This window comes from Kogia breviceps, chromosome 3 (genome assembly GCF_026419965.1).
Source record: "Kogia breviceps isolate mKogBre1 chromosome 3, mKogBre1 haplotype 1, whole genome shotgun sequence".
NCBI lineage: Eukaryota > Metazoa > Chordata > Mammalia > Artiodactyla > Physeteridae > Kogia > Kogia breviceps.
In genome coordinates, this window is record NC_081312.1 from 67,714,527 (window position 1) to 67,735,302 (window position 20,776).

The 20,776-nt window shown below is 36.8% G+C and overlaps 1 protein-coding gene across 4 annotated transcripts in view; it reads left to right on the forward strand.

The window, feature by feature from the left end:
• Nucleotides 1–20,776, forward strand: part of HEATR5A (HEAT repeat containing 5A) — a 114,842-nt gene that overhangs the window by 85,293 nt on the left and 8,773 nt on the right. For all 4 annotated transcript variants that reach the window (XM_059057206.2, XM_059057204.2, XM_059057205.2 and 1 more), the window contains 10 exons: nt 1,499–1,678; nt 3,862–4,101; nt 5,529–5,710; nt 7,982–8,050; nt 9,468–9,647; nt 11,441–11,660; nt 14,912–15,160; nt 16,667–16,794; nt 18,501–18,648; nt 19,519–19,791. In XM_059057206.2, the coding sequence (XP_058913189.1) occupies nt 1,499–1,678; nt 3,862–4,101; nt 5,529–5,710; nt 7,982–8,050; nt 9,468–9,647; nt 11,441–11,660; nt 14,912–15,160; nt 16,667–16,794; nt 18,501–18,648; nt 19,519–19,791 (1,869 nt within the window). The remainder of the gene's footprint in view (nt 1–1,498; nt 1,679–3,861; nt 4,102–5,528; nt 5,711–7,981; nt 8,051–9,467; nt 9,648–11,440; nt 11,661–14,911; nt 15,161–16,666; nt 16,795–18,500; nt 18,649–19,518; nt 19,792–20,776) is intronic.

Consider the following 20,776-nt stretch of genomic DNA (forward strand, 5'->3'; position numbering starts at 1 on the left):
CCGCGTACCACAAAAAAAAAAAAAAGAACCTGCCTGCCAATGCAGGGGACACTGGTTTGAGCCCTGGTCCAGGAAGATCCCACATGCTGCTGAGCAGCTAAGCCCATGCACCACAACTACTGAGCCTGCGCTCTAGAGCGCGAGAGCCACAACTACTGAGGCCCGCGTGCAGAGAGCCCATGCTCTGCAGCAAGAGAAGCCACCGCAACTAGAGAAAGCCCATGCTCAGCAATGAAGACTCAACACAGCCAAAAATAAAATTAATAAAATTTAAAAAATTATAGTAAAGAACTCATTATATAATTACTTCAAAAAGTTTTGTAATTTTTCAAACCCATGGAAAAGTTGAAAGAAATGTGCAGCGAACACATAGATGCACCTACTATCTTTACGATACTCATTTTATATATTTCTCAGTATATATACACACACATACAAACCTTGTGCCAAACCATCTGAAAGCAGGTTGCAGGCATCATGATGGTTCACCCCTAAATACTTATTTTGCATTTTTCAAGGACATTGTCCTACATGACCACATGTTAGTTCCATACCTAGTAAAATCAACATTAACTTAGTAGCTTCATAGAATGTACAGTCCTCACACAAATTTCCCATTATATAAAAAAAAAAAAAGTCCTTTATAAACTCTTTCCTACCCCTCTCACCCCCATCCAAATTTATGATCCAGTCATGATTCACACGTTACATTGGGCTGTTCTGACTTTTGGACTCCTAATCAGAAACATTCCTACCTCCTCCTTCTGATATTTAAAAGATAACTCCTCTTTTAAAATAGTAGCATAATCTTTAGAACTAAATGCTTTCATAATTGCCAAATGAGTTAAATCTTCAAGAGAAAATGTATGTTCTTTTGACATTTTCAGAATTAGAGGAAATAGACACTAGATCAAGGTTTATATTTCTTTTTTGAGATGATTTATTACTTTGCAGTGAGAATATTGTGTAGTAATTTATATTAATTCAATAGTCTTTAGATCCACTGAAGTTTAGCTGCAGTAATTAAACACTGTTCTGTATACAATATTTGTTTTCTGTCAGAGTTTTACTCTCATGTTAATAAATGTAAAGCTTTTGTACCAGAATAAATAAAACTTAATTATGATTATTTATTTGAATTAACTTTAAAGAGAAGATAAAATAATCATACCAAGAAACAGTGGATAAATTTTTATAAGTATTGAATGCTAACTGGGTTTAAATGTTTACCTAATTTAAGGAAAACATATTAGTTAACTCTTAATAAAGATTTATCTTTCAATGACATTGCATAAAAAATAACTTTGCAGTGTTGTGAATAATTACCAAACTTGAATTATGAACTAAAATAGACCTCAGTAGGTTGAGGTGCAATATTTGGACTAGTTCTTTAGAATATATTTGCATGTAATATTTTAATAACTACTGAATGTGTGTGCTTCTCATATGGCAGTTTTGTTTTCTGTATTACTTAGATCATCGATTTTCTTCTTGTCAGATGCTAACATCAGAGAAGTGGGCCTTGAAGGTGCCTTATTGACCTTACTTGACAAAGAGACAGATGGGAGATTATGCCATGATATCAAAGAGACATTAAACCATATGCTTACATCTATGGCAGTGGATAAACTCTCCTTTTGGTTAAAGCTTTGTAAAGATGTACTTGCTGCATCAGCTGGTAAGTATTGGTGATTACCAGCCAACATAATAAAATTAAAAGTAAAAGCATTATCTAAAGTTGTTTGCTAGTAACAATTTATCAACCTGGATATTTGGGTTATAATTGCTTGTTGTTTTCTTTAATGGAGAAAGGGATGACCTAACTTACAGCAGCCCCATCATTTATTTTTGTGCATATGAGAAATATTTGAGGTGTTGCCTCAAATCAGCTTAATAGAAAACTCACCACAAGTTATGACATTTTGAGCAAGCCAGTTTCTCTACTCTTAATAATGTTAATTTAAAATATAGTGTTGGGCTTCCCTGGTGGCGCAGTGGTTGAGAGTCCGCCTGCTGATGCAGGGGACACGGGTTCGTGCCCTGGTCTGGGAAGATCCCACATGCCGCGGACCGGCTGGGCCTGGGAGCCATGGCCGCTGAGCGTGCACGTCCGGAGCCTGTGCTCCATAATGGGAAAGGCCACAGAAGTGAGAGGCCCGCGTACCACCAAAAAAAAAAAATTAATAAATAAAAAATAAAGTATAGTGTTATTTCTCTAATGTCTTTGTTAGTACAAGATAATTATTAGTGAGAAAGTGTGTTAGAGTCTTTAAAATTTATATCCTGGACTAAGAAAATAAATGAGGAAGAAAGAGGATAGAAACCAATTCTGTTCCAGGTATTGTACATATTTTATATGATTTAATCCTTTAACCATCCTATGAGTAGGCAGTATTATTCCATTTTACACTAGAGAAAACAAGACTTGGAAAGGTTAAGTAATTTTCCCAAAGACACACACAGATGTATTCAAACCTTAGCCTACATGACTTTAAAATCTAACTTTTCATAATATTTCAGTAGCTCTCAACTCAGTTCCTTAAGCCTTATAATTTAATTTAGCCTTGGTCTCTGAGTTAAGTTATGTGAAAGGAAGAAAGGTACCATAAAATTTCTGGCATTTAAAAAAAATATTCTTCTCTGTCTACATCTGTTCTTGTTAGTTCTCTTCCAGTGGTTTATACCTGCTCTTTCAACCATTATGCTCTACATATTTTCCTTCTTTAATGTTCTGCTCTATCCCCACTACTTAAGAACTTAGAAGGACTTCTTTAAAAGAAAAAAATATATGTGCATAGATAGGTTGATTATACTTTTCTGGTATCTTACCTATCTTTTTTTTTTTTAATTTATCTATTTATTTTTGGCTGCATTGGGTCCTCGTTGCTGCACACGGGCTTTCTCTAGTTGCGGTGTGCAAGCTTCTCATCACGGTGGCTTCTCTTGTTGCAGAGCACGGGCTCTAGGCGCACGGGCTTCAGTAGTTGTGGCACGCGGGCTTAGTTGCTCCGCGGCATGTGGGATCTTCCCGGACCAGGGCTCGAACCAGTGTCCCCTGCATTGGCAGGCGTATTCCCAACCACTGTGCCACCAGGGAAGCCCTTACCTATCTTTTTAAAATTTTTCAATAGCTCAATTTTATTTCACCATTTATTCTTTATCCTTTGTAGTTTGCCTCTATTCCTTCTTACTAGGAAAACACACATTTCAGTCTTTGTTTACTTCTCAGTTTTAAGACAGGAGTTTGCCTTAACTTTATTTGTAACATCATTGCTATCTATTGTATCACACTCAAAAAATGTTGACATACAAGATAATTTAAGAAAAACAAGTTGGTTTGTTTTATAGCATAAGTTCCAATTTAAGTCGAGTTAGAAAGAGTTAATAAGTTAGCAGTTAGTATAATATTAAGGGGAAATAATTTACTACTGAATGGCTCTGGCCATCAGGACAATTTGAGACTGTAATCACAATGGGTCTGTCCTGAGAAAAACATTTTTGGACATTTTTAGTGGGTTCAGGAACTTCCTTAAATTCATTCAATTCATTCAGTGTTAAAACTACATCTCTAGTTCTATCCACCACACTCCCTACTAGGGAATTCTGAGCTTCCTTAAGTATATCCATCTACATACAGGGGATTGATAATTATTCTAGTATCATGTTCAGTTTTCACTTTAAATATAATTTAACAACTTTGTCATTTTTTAAGAATAGTTTTTTTTAGCATTTCTTTAGATACCACTGTTATTAGTAGTCATTTTGATCAACAGTAATTCTAGTCTGTACTTGAAGTCATTGTGTCCCTTCATAAATATATCTTCCAACTGATTGTAATTGTGTATTCTCCCTTGATAAAAGATTTTACAACTGTAACTTGTGTGGATACAATGCAAGAAGAGGAAGGAGATAAAGGGGATGATGCTTCAGTTCTGACCATCAAAAGTGATGGCAGACCTCATCCTTTTACCAATCCGCGATGGGCTACAAGAGTCTTTGCTGCTGAATGTGTCTGCAGGATAATTAACCAGTGTGAGAATGCACATAGTGCACATTTTGACATCGCTTTAGCACAAGAAATGAAAAAAAGGGATTCAAGAAGTAAGTGGCATAATAATGAAAAGACCAAATGATATACATTGAAATGCTGGCTGTCTGCCTATAGTATATTTTTAATGTTCAAATACATTTTTAATGATTAAACTTCTTCAATTCACATTCACTTTTGTTTAGTGGACATATGTGATATATTAAGTTTATAGAGAATAGTCATGTTCTTGGAAAGTAGTATGTACATTAGCTAGTTCCCAAATTTTATTTTCTAAATTTTATTTTCTGAATTGTAACTTAGAGCAGTTTTGCTCATAGATTATTTTGGTTTCAAGGATATTACCTAGAAAACATTTAAGTCTATCTCAATGTAAAGTAGACCGAGTTGTAAGACCATTTTGACCTTATATTGTTCAGTTTTATTATTTTTACCTAAATGCGTGTGGGTTATGGTTTAATGTCTAAGTTTTTAAAATAACTTAAGCACACATGTTCAAAGACTCAATACTCATGTCTCAGTGCCTTGGAAATATTCTTTACCTGACAAAAGAATCATAAGGCAAGATGTTGTTATTGTCAGTCTGAGAGTATGAATTAGGTATTTCTATTTTAATTGTTTTTCAAGCAAGCATTTATTGAGTCTCTTATTTGTGATGAGCACTATTCTGATAGGTATAAAATTAGTGTATTATAGGTGCTTACTGACTCCTGTGCTCCCAATTAAAACTGTAATTGGCACTTACTAAGATGAGTTGGTTTCTTCAGTGTGACCTGTAACTAGTATACTTCTTTGAATTAGTCTCACATATTTTTTAGGTAAAGGTTAGTTGTACCTGTAAACATTTTATTGTTGGAACAGTGTTAAATGATTGTCTTATGTCTCTCCCAGTAGAATTATTATACCAAAGAATATGTTGTAGGTGTGAAAGGAATTATCATTTATAATTTCACAGCTAGAAATATTTTTATGCTCCCATCATTTATGTGTGCGGCAGGACATGCAAAAAAGTAAGGTAATGTAGTGCATTTAAAGAACCACATAAAACTTCTTTTAAAGGGACATTAAGTCTTTTAGCCTCAACTTGATGTAAAGAGGATGATTAAATTACCGCCTAATTCATCAAAACCCAAAGTCTCCTAAGTACCTTCCAATGTACTTTTATCAGAAATTCTGAACAAAATTTTTATTGAAGGTACTGTTAGTACTCTTTTAAAGGATGCTAATTCTGCCTTTGTTTTTGAATAGCTGTATAATTACTTGCTTTGGGATAGTTGTTTGTATGTGAGTATTTGCACTGGTGCAGTAAAGCCAGCTTTAAAGTCTGTATTTAACAAACAGTAAAATGTAAATCAAATCAAAAGTACTTAAAAGAAAGTCTAGGTTATGAAATTAAAAAGAGGAAAAATGATCACTTAACATAAATCTTAGTTCCAGTGTATTCTTTTTCTTAATAAGATATTTTTTTTTAATATTGCAGATGACTTTTTGGTGCTACATCTTGCTGATTTAATTCGCATGGCTTTTATGGCTGCCACAGATCACAGTGATCAGCTCCGTCTTTCTGGCCTTGAAACACTGTTAGTTGTTATTCGGCGATTTGCAACTATTCCAGAACCAGAGTTTCCAGGTCATGTGATTCTGGAACAGTATCAAGCCAATGTAAGCTCTTTCTACTAGAGGATTTTATTATTATTAAAAGTCTGTGAAACTAATTGGCATGTCACCTTTTAATACGTAAGTGAGTATGTATCTCTGCTAATATATCACCAGTATAATCATATGTTTAAAGAGGAAATCTTCATGTAAAAGCAAAATAATACATAAAACAGGTCTTTTATAACACTAAAGGTTAATTTTCATAATTAAAACCTTTTTGGTAATTTTGGGGGAATAAAGGGCTTTTTAAAAAAATTAACACTCATTTACTAACAATAACCCTGTGGGATAGGTATTGTTCTTTTTTTTTTTAAATTTTATTTATTTTTGGCTGTGTTGGGTCTTCATTGCTGTGTGCGGGCTTTCTCTAGTTGTTGCGAGCGGGGGCTATTCTTTGTTGCAGTGCACAGGCTTCTCATTGCAGTGGCTTCTCTTGTTGCGGAGCACTGGCTCTAGGCACGCGGGCTTCAGTAGTTACAGCACGCTGGCCCTAGAGCACACGGGTTTCAGTAGTTGTGGCACGTGGGCTCTAGAGCACAGGCTCAGTAGTTGTGGCGTACAGGCTTAGTTGCTCCGTGGCATATGGGATCTTCCTGGACCAGGGCTCGAACCCGTGTCCCCTGCATTGGCAGGCGGATTCTTAACCACTGCGCCACCAGGGAAGTCCAAAGGGCTTTGATGATGATATTCTTTATAAAATATCCAGATAAGCTAAGATAACACCAAATCATTAATAAACATTCCATTTAGGCTACATGCCGGTTTCATCTTCAAATTATTACTCCTAGTCTAGATATAACTTCCTTTTTTTCCCCCTAGAGTTGGAAAAGAATTCAGGTTTCTATTACTAGTTCTGTAAGCTTTTTTTTTCTTTTTTTAAAAAAATTAATTAATTTATTTATTTTTGGCTGTGTTGGGTCTTCGTTTCTGTGCGAGGGCTTTCTCTACTTGCGGCAAGCGGGGGCCACTCTTCATCGCGGTGCGCGTGCCTCTCACTATCGCGGCCTCTCTTGTTGTGGAGCGCAGGCTCAGTAGTTGTGGCTCATGGGCCTAGCTGCTCCGCGGCATGTGGGATCCTCCCAGACCAGCGCTTGAACCCATGTCCCCAGCATTAGCAGGCAGATTCTCAACCACTGCGCCACCAGGGAAGCCCTGTAAGCTTTTTAACTGATGTTTTTATGACTGGTGCATTGAGCAGCCTAGGAGGAACAAGGAAGATAACAAAATCATCACATATTATATCACACACATCACATGTAATCCTTCAGTAGCATTCATCCAAGGATACCTCTCATGATTCAAAGGCAGCTTCTGATGGCTGGCAGTTAGGGAATCCAGAGCAGTTCACCAGTTGGTTAGCAGGCTCCATCACATCTTCCCAGCAGGTAATGCCAATGTGTGTTTAGGGAAAGAGCAAAAGGAAGGGACAGGAGTTAGATACAACTAATCACATTAGGCTAAAATATTATAATTCAACTTAACTTAAGGGGAGCTCTGTTATATTTTTAATCCTCTTAAAATTGCAAATGATAGGGCTTCCCTGGTGGCGCAGTGGTTGAGAGTCCGCCTGCCGATGCAGGGGACACGGGTTCGTGCCCCGGTCCGGGAAGATCCCACGTGCCACGGAGCGGCTGGGCCCGTGAGCCATGGCTGCTGAGCCTGCGCGTCCGGAGCCTGTGCTCCGCAGCGGGAGAGGCCACAGCAGTGAGAGGCCCACGTACCGAAAAAAAAAAAAAAAAAAAAATTGCAAATGATAGAAATAAAATTACCACTCACTTAAGCAGAAAAGGAAAATTGTTTTCAGGAACCTTATTAGTTGGCTCTGCTTTCTTCTGCACTGGCTTTATTCTCAAGTTTGCCCTTTCCAAGTGGTATCAAGATGGTATCAGGATGGCTCTCTTAGTGGTAAGAGATGGCTCTCTTAGCATCCAGAGTCTTTTAAAGAGAGCGCTTCTTTCCTAGTACTCCTAGCAAATGTCTTCAGGAGAGCTTTCATTATCCCAGTGTGGGTTCCTGGAGCCAGACAGTACTCACAACTCCATAGCAATAACATGGGCTGAGAGTTGTGGAGAGAGAAATTTCCCCAAAGGAAAACTTGGATGCACTTAGCTAAAAACAGGAAGATATGCTGGGCAGGCAAAAACAAAAGGTGTTCATAATACCTATTATAAATAACTAATTTTTAAAAAAACTAATTTTAAAATAACATTAAAAAGAAAAAGTTTGTGCTATCTTACTTTTTGATGCTTGAATGAGCCTGTAATTTCTTGCCAGGTAGGAGCAGCACTTAGACCAGCCTTCACCTCAGAGACACCACCTGATGTCACTGCCAAAGCATGTCAGGTAAATGGTTAAATTTTAAGAAAAACCCTCTCTTAGGAAGCAGCTCTCCAGTTAGTATTTGATACCAAGGTTCTACGTTATAGTTGTCTAACCATTAATCTCAGTTGCCCCTTTTCCTTTACTTTTTAAGTTTAGAGAACTTTTTCTTTCTCATAACTGCATGGTAATCCAATATATGGGTATGTCACCAGCTCCCTAGTGATGGAAATACGGGTTTTTTCGTCTTTTGCTATTATGGATACTGCTGCAGTGAATGACCTTCTTTCTGCATAGGTCATTTCACTGGGTCTAAGCATATCTGTGAGATAAATTCCCTAAAATTGAATTGCTGGGTTAAAGAGTATATTACAGGAGTTTACCAGTTTAAACTCCTACCAGCACTGTATGCAAGTGCCTATTTCCCCAAAGTCTCAGCAGCATTGTGAGTTGTCAAACTTAGATTTTTGTGTATATGATGGAGTAAAAAGGGTATCTCAGGATAGTTTAGATTTGTATTTCAAGTGAGGTTGAGATAACTCAGAGCCATACAATATACAGTTTTAAATAGTTGCTTTTCTTGGTGTGGTTGTCAGACATTCAATATCCAGACCTGAATGGCCTGAAATAATTAAAAGCAGAACTGATGTGAATTAAATTAATTATAATTTTACTCAGTATTTTCAAATTTCTAAATTCATTTGTATTTAGGAAATGTTTGTGAGAGCCTCCAGAAATTCATAGAAGTGTGTTAACTGTTGTCCTAAGTCTAATTTATCATCATTTTATTATATGTGTTCTCGCTGTAAGCCTCTTGAAACCTTTTGTGAAATGAGATGCAAACTAAATAAATATATAATAAAAGAAAAGTAAGTTCTCTGTAGTAAAAGAGAAATATGGTGACACCCAGGAAAACCTTTATAGATAACCTGATAATTGAGTAAACTTTTTGAATTGGAGAATCATTAATGATGTTTTGTTTTTAAAATTAAAAATATCTTCAAAAGAATCAAAATCTTCATTGAGGTTTAAATGGTAGGTAATTTATCTTTCAAGAAAGATAAAATAATTAACCATGCAATTAACACTGATTTAAAAATAATAATAAGATGAAATAGTCAAGATTGGAGATACAATTCAAATGTTAATCCAAACATTTATGAAAGTGATGCCTTTCATGGCTTAATTTCACTGTGTTAATAACATCTGAAACTCTGATTTATATACTTATTAGCACAGTTTCCTTTCTTCAACCTTAAGACTTCATTCCCTTTTGAAATTGCTGGCTTTGACTATCATTATCACCAGTATCCCTTGGGGCTTCTTGATAGCAAGATGATTTCAATGACCAGATTCCTGAGATATGGGTGAGCTTTGCTGAACTCACAAAGGGGGTGTTTATAATTTTTAAATATCACCTTTGATTTTCTTAAAAATCTAGGTTTGCAGTGCCTGGATAGCAAGTGGAGTTGTAAGTGACCTTAATGATCTCCGAAGAGTTCATCAGTTGCTTGTTGCATCATTAACAAAAATTCAGGTTGGAAAAGAAGCTCTAAGTCACTTATATAATGAAAGTGCTTCTACCATGGAGATCTTAGCTGTGCTAAAAGCCTGGGCAGAGGTTAGTACTTCTCAATTTATGACTAGAATTTTGGAAGTTGTTAATAAACATCTTAGGCCATAAACTGAAGTTAGCTATTTAAAACACAAATAAGTCTATGTTTAAGGTTAACAGAAGACTTTCAACATGAGATGTATTTATATGCTAATTGATATTTTGTCCAAGGATTCTAAAGTGCCCTCTGTTGTCTGTTATCTGCTGCTTTAAGCAGGGGAGTCATGAGAGACTTTAATAATAGCCAGTGGAAATCACCTTTTATTAAAACCTAAATTATTGGAAATGTGGGTTTGCTCATATATTCTGTCAACTCTATAACACATATGTTAATATTTGTTAGTGCTCTTTCATAAAGTGACTTGAATTTTAAGTTGTTTTATTTCCTAAGATTAGAGAAATCTTAGAGGGAAGTGCTTAACTTTTCTTTATTTACTTTTCTAATCAGGAAGAAAGCTATATAATTTTTAAATTTACGATGGAAATATTTACACATATACAAAAGTGAATAGAATAGTACAATGAACTCATATATACTTGTCATCCAGCTTCAGCAGTTACCAGACTTGGCCAGTCTTGGTTGATATATCACTTTAATGAAGTATATAGTCTCAGATTGCAACTGAGAGAATTAACCAACATATAAGAAAGGGTTTCCCTTCTAAAGTGTCTATTGTTGTCATTATTTAGTGTTGACAAGTCTCAGGAAGTATTTCTGCCTAGATTTAATAAGTTGGATCTAATGATCTTTAACAGTCAACTCTAAATGCTTTAAACATACGCTTTTAGTAGAGCAAACAGATTCTGTAATTTCTGTAACCTATTTTATAAATTACTCTGTGCTTATATAGTGTTCTTTGTAATAATTTGAAACTCTATACTCTTGCCTAAGCCATTACTTTATCCTATTCTCTCCTTAGTGAAAGTAATGACTAGCCAACAAGTTCCATGTAATTGAGGTCCATAATTATCTGAAATCCTTGGAGCCATATATATTTGGGATTTAAAATTTGGATGCATATTTCATGTATCCACCTAGGATGTCTGGGACAATACCATAGAATCTATAATCAAACACTTTAATATATCTGTGTGAAATGTTTGAATATTCACACTGTATAAATAGCTTCACATAAATTTTTTTGTGTTTTGCCACCAGATTGATTTGCCTACAAACTTAGATTTTTCAGAGCTTTCTGGATTTTGGAGTTATGGATAAAGAGAGTACACATTATGTACTATGTTGAATACTTTAACATTCTATAGTCCATGTTAAATCTATATAGTTAAACTTTTTATAGTGATTTAGTGGTAACATTGAAAGAAGATATTCATCTTCTTTTTATAGTGATTTAGTGGTAACATTGAAAGAAGATATTCATCTTCTTTTTATAGTGATTTAGTGGTAACATTGAAAGAAGATATTCATCTTATTTCAATTCAGAGATGGCTGCCTGTAGCCATATGTTGAAATGGATTACAAGGCCATGTCTAGGCTTAGTGAAAAAGAGTGCCATGATCATTTAATTATAGCTGTCATGGTTGTAAACTGCAAGGTGGCAGCATATTTGTCAAATGTTTATTATCCCTTATATATCTCACTGAAGATAATGCTTTTGGATCTTTCTACCCTAGTTTTGTGTGTGTGGTTACACATGTATACCTTCTTGGTATCACAATGCATTTTAAGTCCAGGAGGCAGGCTCAAGGTAAGTCTGCCTCTTCAGCAAGATAAAAATATTGTAACACCTTTTCAGTGGGTACGAGATTTTCCTATTTATAAAGTAACCTTTATACAGGTCTACATAATTGCTGTAGAAAGACATAAAAACCACAAACAACCTTTGAAGACTACCTGTTCAGAAGAGAGTGTCGGAAACGGGTCGATTTCATCAGACGGGCTGCTTGACTTAGTCCACGCAGATCTTGGCACATTAAGTAGGCTCTGGCTTGCTGCGCTTCAGGATTTTGCTCTCCTAACTTTGCCTTCAGAATTTGCCTCCCAGCTTCCTGCTGAAGGTAAGGGGGGAAAATATTTACATAATCCCTAGAATGACAGTCAATAACATGTATTTTCAAAATTTCTCCATTAGCAGGAAATGTTTATCTGAAACATTTTCCCAGAATAATTTTCATTCATAGAATAAGCACAGGAGAGTTGCTTCAGGGTGGAGGCCATGAAGTTGAATCTCTAAGTCATAAGGCATGCTCGTCTTACCTCACAAGACACTGCCAAATCGCTCTCCAAAGTGGTTACAACAATGTATGTGCAATATACATTACATACAAACAGCAACATGCTTCTGTTTTTCTACATCTTCCCATCATTATATGTTATCATTGTTAATAATTTTTGCCAATCTGAGGAGTATGAAAGAGTTTCATTGGTTTATTTCCTTGACTGGGAATCTTTTTTTATCGGTTTATGGGACGTTTAAGTTTCTTCTTCCATAAGTCACCTAGTCATAATCTTTGCCCATTTTCTACTGAGTCTTTGACATTTTCTTACTGACTTATTAATCCTTTACATATGTTTAATACTCTTCCTTTGTGATTCCATATCTTGCAGGTATCTTCTCTCAGCCTGTAGTTTGCTCTTTCTTTTACCTTTTAAAAAGTAATATAATCAGTTGTTTATGGTTTTTGTATAGTGCCTGATACTTCTTTGTAACTTAAGGTCATAAAGAAATATAAGCTCTACAGTTTTGCTTTTTACATTTTGGACTTTAGTCCAGCTAGAATTTATATTGTGTGTGTGGAATGAGGATAGGGATCAAATTTTATTTTTTAATTTTTAAAAATTTAAAAATTAATTTTTATTGGAGTGTAGTTGCTTTACAATGTTGTGTTAGTTTCTGCTGTACAGCAAAGTGAATCAGTTATACATATACATATATCTACTCTTTTTTAGATTCCCTTAGGGACATAATTTTATAGTCAGTTATTAATATTGCATTTTATGGACTGGATATTTGGTAGCTGCTTTTAATCTTCATGTTATTCCAAAATGGCTATTATTTTTTTTACTCTTTGCTATGAATTTTCGGGTCAGCCTATCAAGTTGTGTTAGAATTTCAATTGGAATTATACACAAAGAGATATGTGGAGTGTTTATTGTACTTTGTACCTTTCAGTAGCATTAAAAATGGAAACAAAATGGAAATAAACTGATTTATTGACATAATTTATCAGCAAATGTTAACGACACATAAATCATTAAAATGTAGTGTTGGGGGGAAAGCAAGTTTAAAAAGGATACACACAGTATGAGGCTTTTAAGTAAACTCACACAAGAAATAACAGCATCTATTATTTATGAATACAAACGTCTAGAGTGAAAGTGTAAGACCATAAGGAGAGTGATTCACAGTGACTTGAGGAAAGTGGTTACAAAAGGAGGGGCAAGAATTAGTGGTGTACAAAGTTTTAGGGGTTTTTTGTTTGTTTTTTAAGAAAGAGATTCAAGAAAGGCAAAATGTTAATCTTGGAGATAGGTAAATAGGCGTTTTATACATGCATACACATACTCTGGTTTCTCTTCAAATCCTATATATCTTTCACCTTCTAAACACGCATATACACATCACATATTTGTTTTTAAATATTTTGTGATTAAAAATAAAATGTTAAGAATTAGCCTGTAAATTTCTTATAAAGTTGTAAGGATACATCAACCCTGTGACCCAACTGTTGTATGCTCAGGAGAAATAAAATCATTGATAACAAAATATTGTTAACATAGCAGCATGGATGAATCTCTGAAAACATTGTTAAGCAAAAACTTAGTCACAGGGACTTCCCCTGGTGATCCAGTGGTTAAGACTTTGCCTTCCAATGCACGGGGTGCAGGTTTCATCCCTGGTTGGGGAGCTAAGATCCCACATGGCTAGTACCCCAAAAAAACCGAAACATGATACAGAAGCAGTATTGTAACAAATTCAATAAAAACTTTTAAAAAATTATTTATTTATTTATTTGGCTGTGTTGCGTCTTGGTTGCTGTGTGCGGGCTTTCTCTAGTTGCGGCGAGCGCGGGCTACTCTTTCTTGCGTTGTGTGGGCGTCTCATTGCAGTGGCTTCTCTTGTTTTGGAGCATGGGCTCTAGGCGTGCAGGCTTCAGTAGTTGTGGCAAACAGGCTGAGTAGTTGTGGCACTCGGGCTTAGTTGCTCCACAGCATGTGGGATCTTCCCGGATTGGGGCTCAAACCCGTGTCCCCTGCATTGGCAGGCAGATTCTTAACCACCACACCACCAGGGAAGTCCCGAATAAAAACTTTTTAAATGGCCAACATAAAAAAACAGGGGCTTCCCTGGTGGCACAGTGGTTAAGAATCCGCCTGTTAATGCAGGGGACACAGGTTCAAGCCCTGGTCCGGGAAGATCCCACATGCTGCGGAGCAACTAAGTCCGTGCGCCACAGCTACTGAGCCTGCATTCTAGAGCCTGTGAGCCGCAACTACTGAGCCCGCGTGCCTAGAGCCCGTGCTCTGCAGCAAGAGAAGCCACCGCAGTGAGAAGCTCACGCACCGCAATGAAGAGTAGCCCCCACTCACTGCAACTAGAGAAAGCCCGCGCACAGCAACGAAGACCCAATGCAGCCAAAAATAAATAAATAAAATAAATAAATTTATTTTTAAAAAATCCTCAGTCACAAACAAGTGGATACTGGATATTTTTCCATTTCTGTGAAGTCCAAGCACAGGCAAAACGTCTGTGGTGATAAAAGTCAAAAAGTAGTTTCCGGGCTTCTCTGGTGGCACAGTGGTTAAGAGTCTGTCTGCCAGCGCAGGGGACACGGGTTTGAGCCCTGGTCCGGGAAGATCCCACATGCCGAGGAGCAATTAATAAGCCTGTGCGCCACAACTACTGAGCCTGCGCTCTAAAGCGTGCGAGCCACAACTGCTGAGCCCTCGTGCCACAACTACTGAAGCCCGTGTGCCTTGAGCCCGTGCTCTGCAGCAAGAGAATCCACGGCAATAAGCCCACACACTGCAATGAAGAGCAGCCCCCGCTCACCTCAACTAGAGAAACCCCACGCGCAGCCACGAAGACCCAATGCAGCCAAATAAATAAATAGATAGATAGATAGATAAATTTTTTTTAAAAAGTAGTTGCCTTGAGGTGTAGGGGACTGACTGGAAAGGATCACAAAGGAACTTTTGGGATGATGGAAATGGTCTGTATCTTGTAATTGGTAAAAGGGAAAATGTAGTGTGAGCTAATCTCTTCGTTTATTCCTCCTGAAACTGTTTGCTTTTCCCTTTTTTGTAGGTGGTGCTTTCTACACAGCAGAGACTAGTGAAAACACAAAATCGCATTATTACAACTCCTGGGCGTTTATCCTCCATGCTACAGCACTGTGGCTTACAAGCACAGGCTTTGTTGTTGCTGACCCAGATGAGGGAGCACCTAATCTCTCAAGGCCTGTAACACCAACTTCCATGTGTCAGGGGTCATCATCTGGGGCTCCAGTAAAGTCCCCTGAGGATGTCTACACTGAGAGAATCCATCTTATTTTAGGTCAGTAAAAGACCTTACTAGCTTCTGACCCTACAGAGTTTGTCTTGAATTGTGCCCCTTGCCTGTCAGCTCTTGGTGGCTATTACTTCATTCTTTATTAGGCATTAGTGATAGCCTTGATGTATACAAGTGAGTAAGCTTGTATACATCTTATAAAATTGCAAATTTCATTAAGTCAAGAATGCCATTACAGGCTGGCTTTAGCATTGAGTTGAATGTATGTAAAATTTGCAAAAGAAGCCTAGTTCTTTCCACATGCTTTTTAAAAGACCCATGTAGGGTCTACAAATGTTCTGAATTTCTCAGTTTATAAAAATAACAATATATTGAGTTGTGTCCCCCTCCCCATTCTCAAGGATTGCAAGGTTCAGGAAAGCATACTCACAGGTACACAATTGCAAACAAATATTTAAGGTCAAAGATAAATGAGATTTTTACATTTTAGAAGTTAAACCCATTTTTTGGCTTTCCTGGAACTTCATTTTTAAAGTGAAGTATCTTTCTAGGTACAGTGAGTTTCTAGAATAAATGTTTTTCATACTTACCTTGTTCTGAGGAAACAACTTACTAGATCATTACCTTTAAATAAGTTATTGATTTAAATGACATGTGAGAGTTATAAAGGCAAGTGATTAAATTAAGTAAGGTTTATGGTTCATAGAGCTTCTGTTATTCCTTACCAGGCCAGACATGACCAGATTTCTTATATCCTTGGGTATGTTAAAATTTTGTTTTCACTTGCCTTGAGATGAGAGCTTTCTAAAAACAAACTTTTAGGACTTGCCTGGTGGTCCAGTGGCTAAGACTCAGCGCTCCCAATGCAGGGGGCCCAGGTCCGGTCCCTAGTTTGGTCAGGGAACTAGGTCCTACGTGCCGCAACTAAGAGTTTGCATGCTGCAACGAAGATCTCGCATGAGGCAATGAAGACCCAGTGCAGCCAAATAAATAAATAAATATTTTTTAAAAATAAAAAAATTTTAAAAGATAAAAATGAACTTTTATATAATGAAGATTGGCAGGGCATAAGCTATGCAGTACAATTACCTCAGTTCAAATTCTTGGTGTGCCTCATTGTAATGGACCTTCAGCAAACTATTTAAGCTCTATGTGCTTAAAAGGAGTAGTAATAATAGTACCTACTTCCTCAGATAGTGTGAGAGTGAAATGATATACTTAAAGTGCAATGCCTGATACATGGTAATCACTCAATAAATTTTAGTCAAAATAAAGTTATGAAACACTCTACCTGTTAAATTCTCTGGTGCAATTTTATTGTAATTTTTGCAGTAGTGCGCAAGCCTAGTTGAGATTATTATTCGTGTACATGTTGATAAAAACAAACTATTAAGAGATTGCCTTAATCACTTGTTTAGTCTTAAATTCATTGTGGTTTATTTGCATTACCTTTTTGCTAAGTTTATTTGTATATCTTATCAAAATAGAAAATTTAACTTCATAAACTAAGAATCTCAAAGAAGCCTCATTCTCTTTTTCTGCTTTCTACAGGAATCAGCGTGGAATTTCTGTGTTCCTTACGTTCAGATGCAACCATGGAAAGCATTACTGCTTGTTTACATGCGTTACAGGCCCTTCTAGATGTTCCTTGGCCCAGATCTAAAATTGGCAGTGATCAGGTGATTTCTTGTTTTTTGTTTGGCTTCTGTACATTTCAAGGAACAGGAACAGAAACATGTCCAGGTTACTACAGTGAATAGGGAGTAAACACGGAGAAGTAAAAAGGAAACTAAAAAACTGCACAGCTAGGCCTCAGAACTGAAATGGCATCAACAACTGTGCTGACCCAGGAGCAGTCATGCCTCTTTCTGCCACTTTGTTTCTGCTTCTGCCACGCTTATTTCTGCTGCCACTGGCCAACCGCTCCGTGTAGCAGCTCTTCATGTGAACTTTCTGCAATTGACGGGAAGGTTCTATATCATACTGTCTTTGTCTCCTTCTGCTTCAGTGCACCCTCTCTACATATATACCTGTATCTTATACCCCATTTCCCTGAGAGAGTTTCTTCTTGGTTCACATAGTTATTGTCAGTTATGTAGTATTCCTCTTGGCTGAGTTCTCTATCCAAGTCTTTTTAAGAGACGACTGGCTAGTCTGTAGGTGGAGTCAGACACTAATATCAGACCCAGTTGTGACCATGGTTAAAAGATCACTGTACACAGCTGATTCACTTTGTGATACAGCAGAAACTAACACACCATTGTAAAGCAATTATACTTCAATAGAGATGTTTAAAAAAAAAAAAAGATCACTGTACAAAGAATGGCACTTCCTTTAACTGCTTTCCCAAGAGCAACTCTGTATTGGGCAGGCACCCTTAGCATCAGCTACTACCAGTATATTGAATTGTATATTAACTTGACTCTTGGATGTTAAGAAAAATGGATGGTATGATTTCTTTTCTATACAGACAGTTATTTAACTTATTACTACTATCGTTTATTAGGTTTAAAGTATTAATCAGGCTCCTGCCTGACTTGGATTGTACTTGAATAAATTTTAAACATTTTCTGCTTGTTTATTCTGTATGTTAAAACAAGTATCATAATGAGAGTTTTACTATTTTCAAAGATGAAAGAAGGCCACCAGAGTAACCAATAGAAAAGAAAAAGGGAAAATGAAATAGTATTTGTCCAGTGTATTTTATTCTTTAGAGAGATATTCATTCTGTGCTTAATAACTTATCCAATTTTAATATCATACTTCACCATCATTCATTATTAGTACTAGAAAAACCTTAATATAAATCTAGGAATCTACATGGCAGTCCTTACATACTTTTAGCCACATTTTTCATCTTGTTTTAGAAATCTCCTTGTTTGTTTTCCCACTTTAGGACCTGTGTGAAAATGATCTTTTGTCATAGTGCCATCTCCCACAAGACTGGACAAAAACCAACCTGGAGTTGGTTTATTTATTTATTTTTTTTAAATTTTATTTTTATTTATTTATTTATTTTTTGCGGTTCGCGGGCCTCTCACTGTGTGGCCTCTCCTGTTGCGGAGCACAGGCTCCGGACGCGCAGGCTCAGCGGCCATGCCTCACGGGCCCAGCCGCTCCGCTGCACGTGGGATCTTCCCGGACGGGGGCATGAACCCGTGTCCCCTGCATCGGCAGGCGGACTCTCAACCACTGCACCACCAGGGAAGCCCTGGAGTTGGTTTAAAGTGGAGCAAGTGTTACATAAATTTATTGCCCTAACACCTTTATTTTTTGTGGACCATTGTTATATTCTCTTTCTCTGAATTTTGTCATGGCATTTAACATTGGTATTTTTTTTTAAGTACGTAATTTTCCATATAGTCTCACCTGTTTTCTGTGATAGGACTTGGGTATCGAGTTGTTGAATGTACTACATCGAGTAATTTTGACCCGAGAATCACCTTCCATTCAGCTGGCTTCTCTTGAAGTGGTAAGGCAGATTATCTGTGCAGCTCAAGAACATGTGAAGGAGAAAAGACGAAGTGCAGAAGGTGAATGTTCCTATAATGCCAAATTTATCACACGGCATCATTATTTTTTAAAGTATTGCTTATGTGTCTGTCATTCTGAGAATCTGTTGTGTATAGTACAAATCTCTAGGTATGGCTTCAAATCCTCTCATGCACCTCTACATGTTAGCTTGGATGTTGTCAGTAGCTAAAATACTATTCCTTGGGAAAATTAGAATTTTGACAGCCCTGAAAGGAAAAAAATTCTTTATACTGATTGAGTACCTACTTTTAAGTGTTTACCAACGTACACGGAAAGAACTACTGACAATTCTTTAATAACTTAAGTTTTGCAAAGTGATTAAATTGTTCATTTACAAGTCAAATTTGGTATTGGTGAGTTTATCACTTAAGATTACATTTGACTAAAAAAAAAAAAAAGATTACATTTGACTACATATAACAGAAAATTCAATATAACAGTAGATTTAAAACACAAGGACTTATTCTCTCATCTAAGAGAAATCCAGAAGTTGACAGTCCTGGGCTGAGATGGCAGTTTCTTAAAGACATCAGAGACCTCAGTTCCTATCTTTCTGCTCAGCCACTACCAGTATTAAGGTGGTAAGGTCAGTGCTGGAGCTCTGGCTATCAGGTTCACACCTTAACAGCAAGGAGTTAACCAGACAATATTTTAAGGCTGAGAAAGTCACCGAGGATTTCTTTTGATCCATTGCAATGAGAAGTCCAAATAAAGACAACTACTTTTACCTCCATAACTTTCATTCTTTAAGACCCAAAACTTCACCCATTTAAATGTGTTACCTACAGCAGAAATGAACTAAACTGCCATCTACCAGAAGCAAAACAAACCTGAAGCATTTATTCAACATTGTTCTTTTTGTCTTTTAGTTGATGATGGGGCTGCTGAAAAGGAAACCTTACCAGAATTTGGAGAGGGAAAGGACACAGGAGGACTTGTGCCTGGGAAATCTTTGGTCTTTGCAACACTGGAATTGTGTGTATGCATTCTAGTTAGACAGCTCCCAGAGCTAAATCCTAAATTGACAGGTAGCCCAGGAGTAAAAGCTACAAAGCCACAGATGCTTTCAGAAGATGGAAGTAGGTTGGTTTCCGCTGCATTAGTTATCCTCTCTGAGCTTCCTGCAGTGTGCTCTCCTGAAGGTATGTTGTGGTGTTTGATTGCTTTACTTGACCTGGAAGGAGAGAAGTGGTTTTGATAGATAATGGAGGTAATGGTTGCTTATCTTTTCCTCATTACACAAATGCTGACCCCCAAAGCTTTGCATATGGTCTTTAATCCTCTAAGGTTAACATTACATTCTAGTAATAGGTTTTACTAAAAGGGTGAAAGTAAATATAGAGATAGCATGTACTTTACATAGATAGTCTCTTCCATGGTTGAGTATATTGTAAACCCATCTATGGCAATTACTAGCTCTTGGACGTTTTTTGGTATACAGTATCTAATGGACTTTCCCTGCCTCAGTGACAACAGAAGCTTCTCATTATATCCAGTTCTGTTTTGAATCAAGTCCATGCTTTTAATATAGTGTTAAAGGCTCTGCAGAGTACAACTGCCTCCTGATTCCTTCTGTGTGAACCTTAAACCCAGGAGGCTTCATGCATATCCCTGTTCTGTACTATTGTCGATGGTTACTTGATCCGAAATGACCCCACCCCTTCTCTCCTTTGTAAAATTTTGTCTTCCTTTCAAGTTCAACTCCAGCCCTACCTCATCTGTGAAGGCTTCCCTAAAAACTCTGGCTCATATTGAGTTTTGTTTTGTTTTTCTTTTTCTTTTTTTTTTTTTTTTTTTTTTTTGTGTGTGTGTAGCTTCCATATGTAGATACGTAGTTTTTATGTGTCATATAGAGGTATATGTAACTGATTATTATAGAAAGAGAAAATAAATATATATACAGACATATGTCTTATATCCAATGAAATTTTGTATCCTCTAGTAGATAACAGGGACTCAGTATTTAATAGATACTTCTTAATTGGTAAGCATATTTCTGCTTAAATGTGTCTTGACCAACTTACATGCTGTCTTATTTTTAACATGACTTTAAGTTTCAGTTTGACTTTTAAACCTGTATTCCTTGTTCTCACATACTGTCTTATACCACTAGTAGCAGAAAAAGTG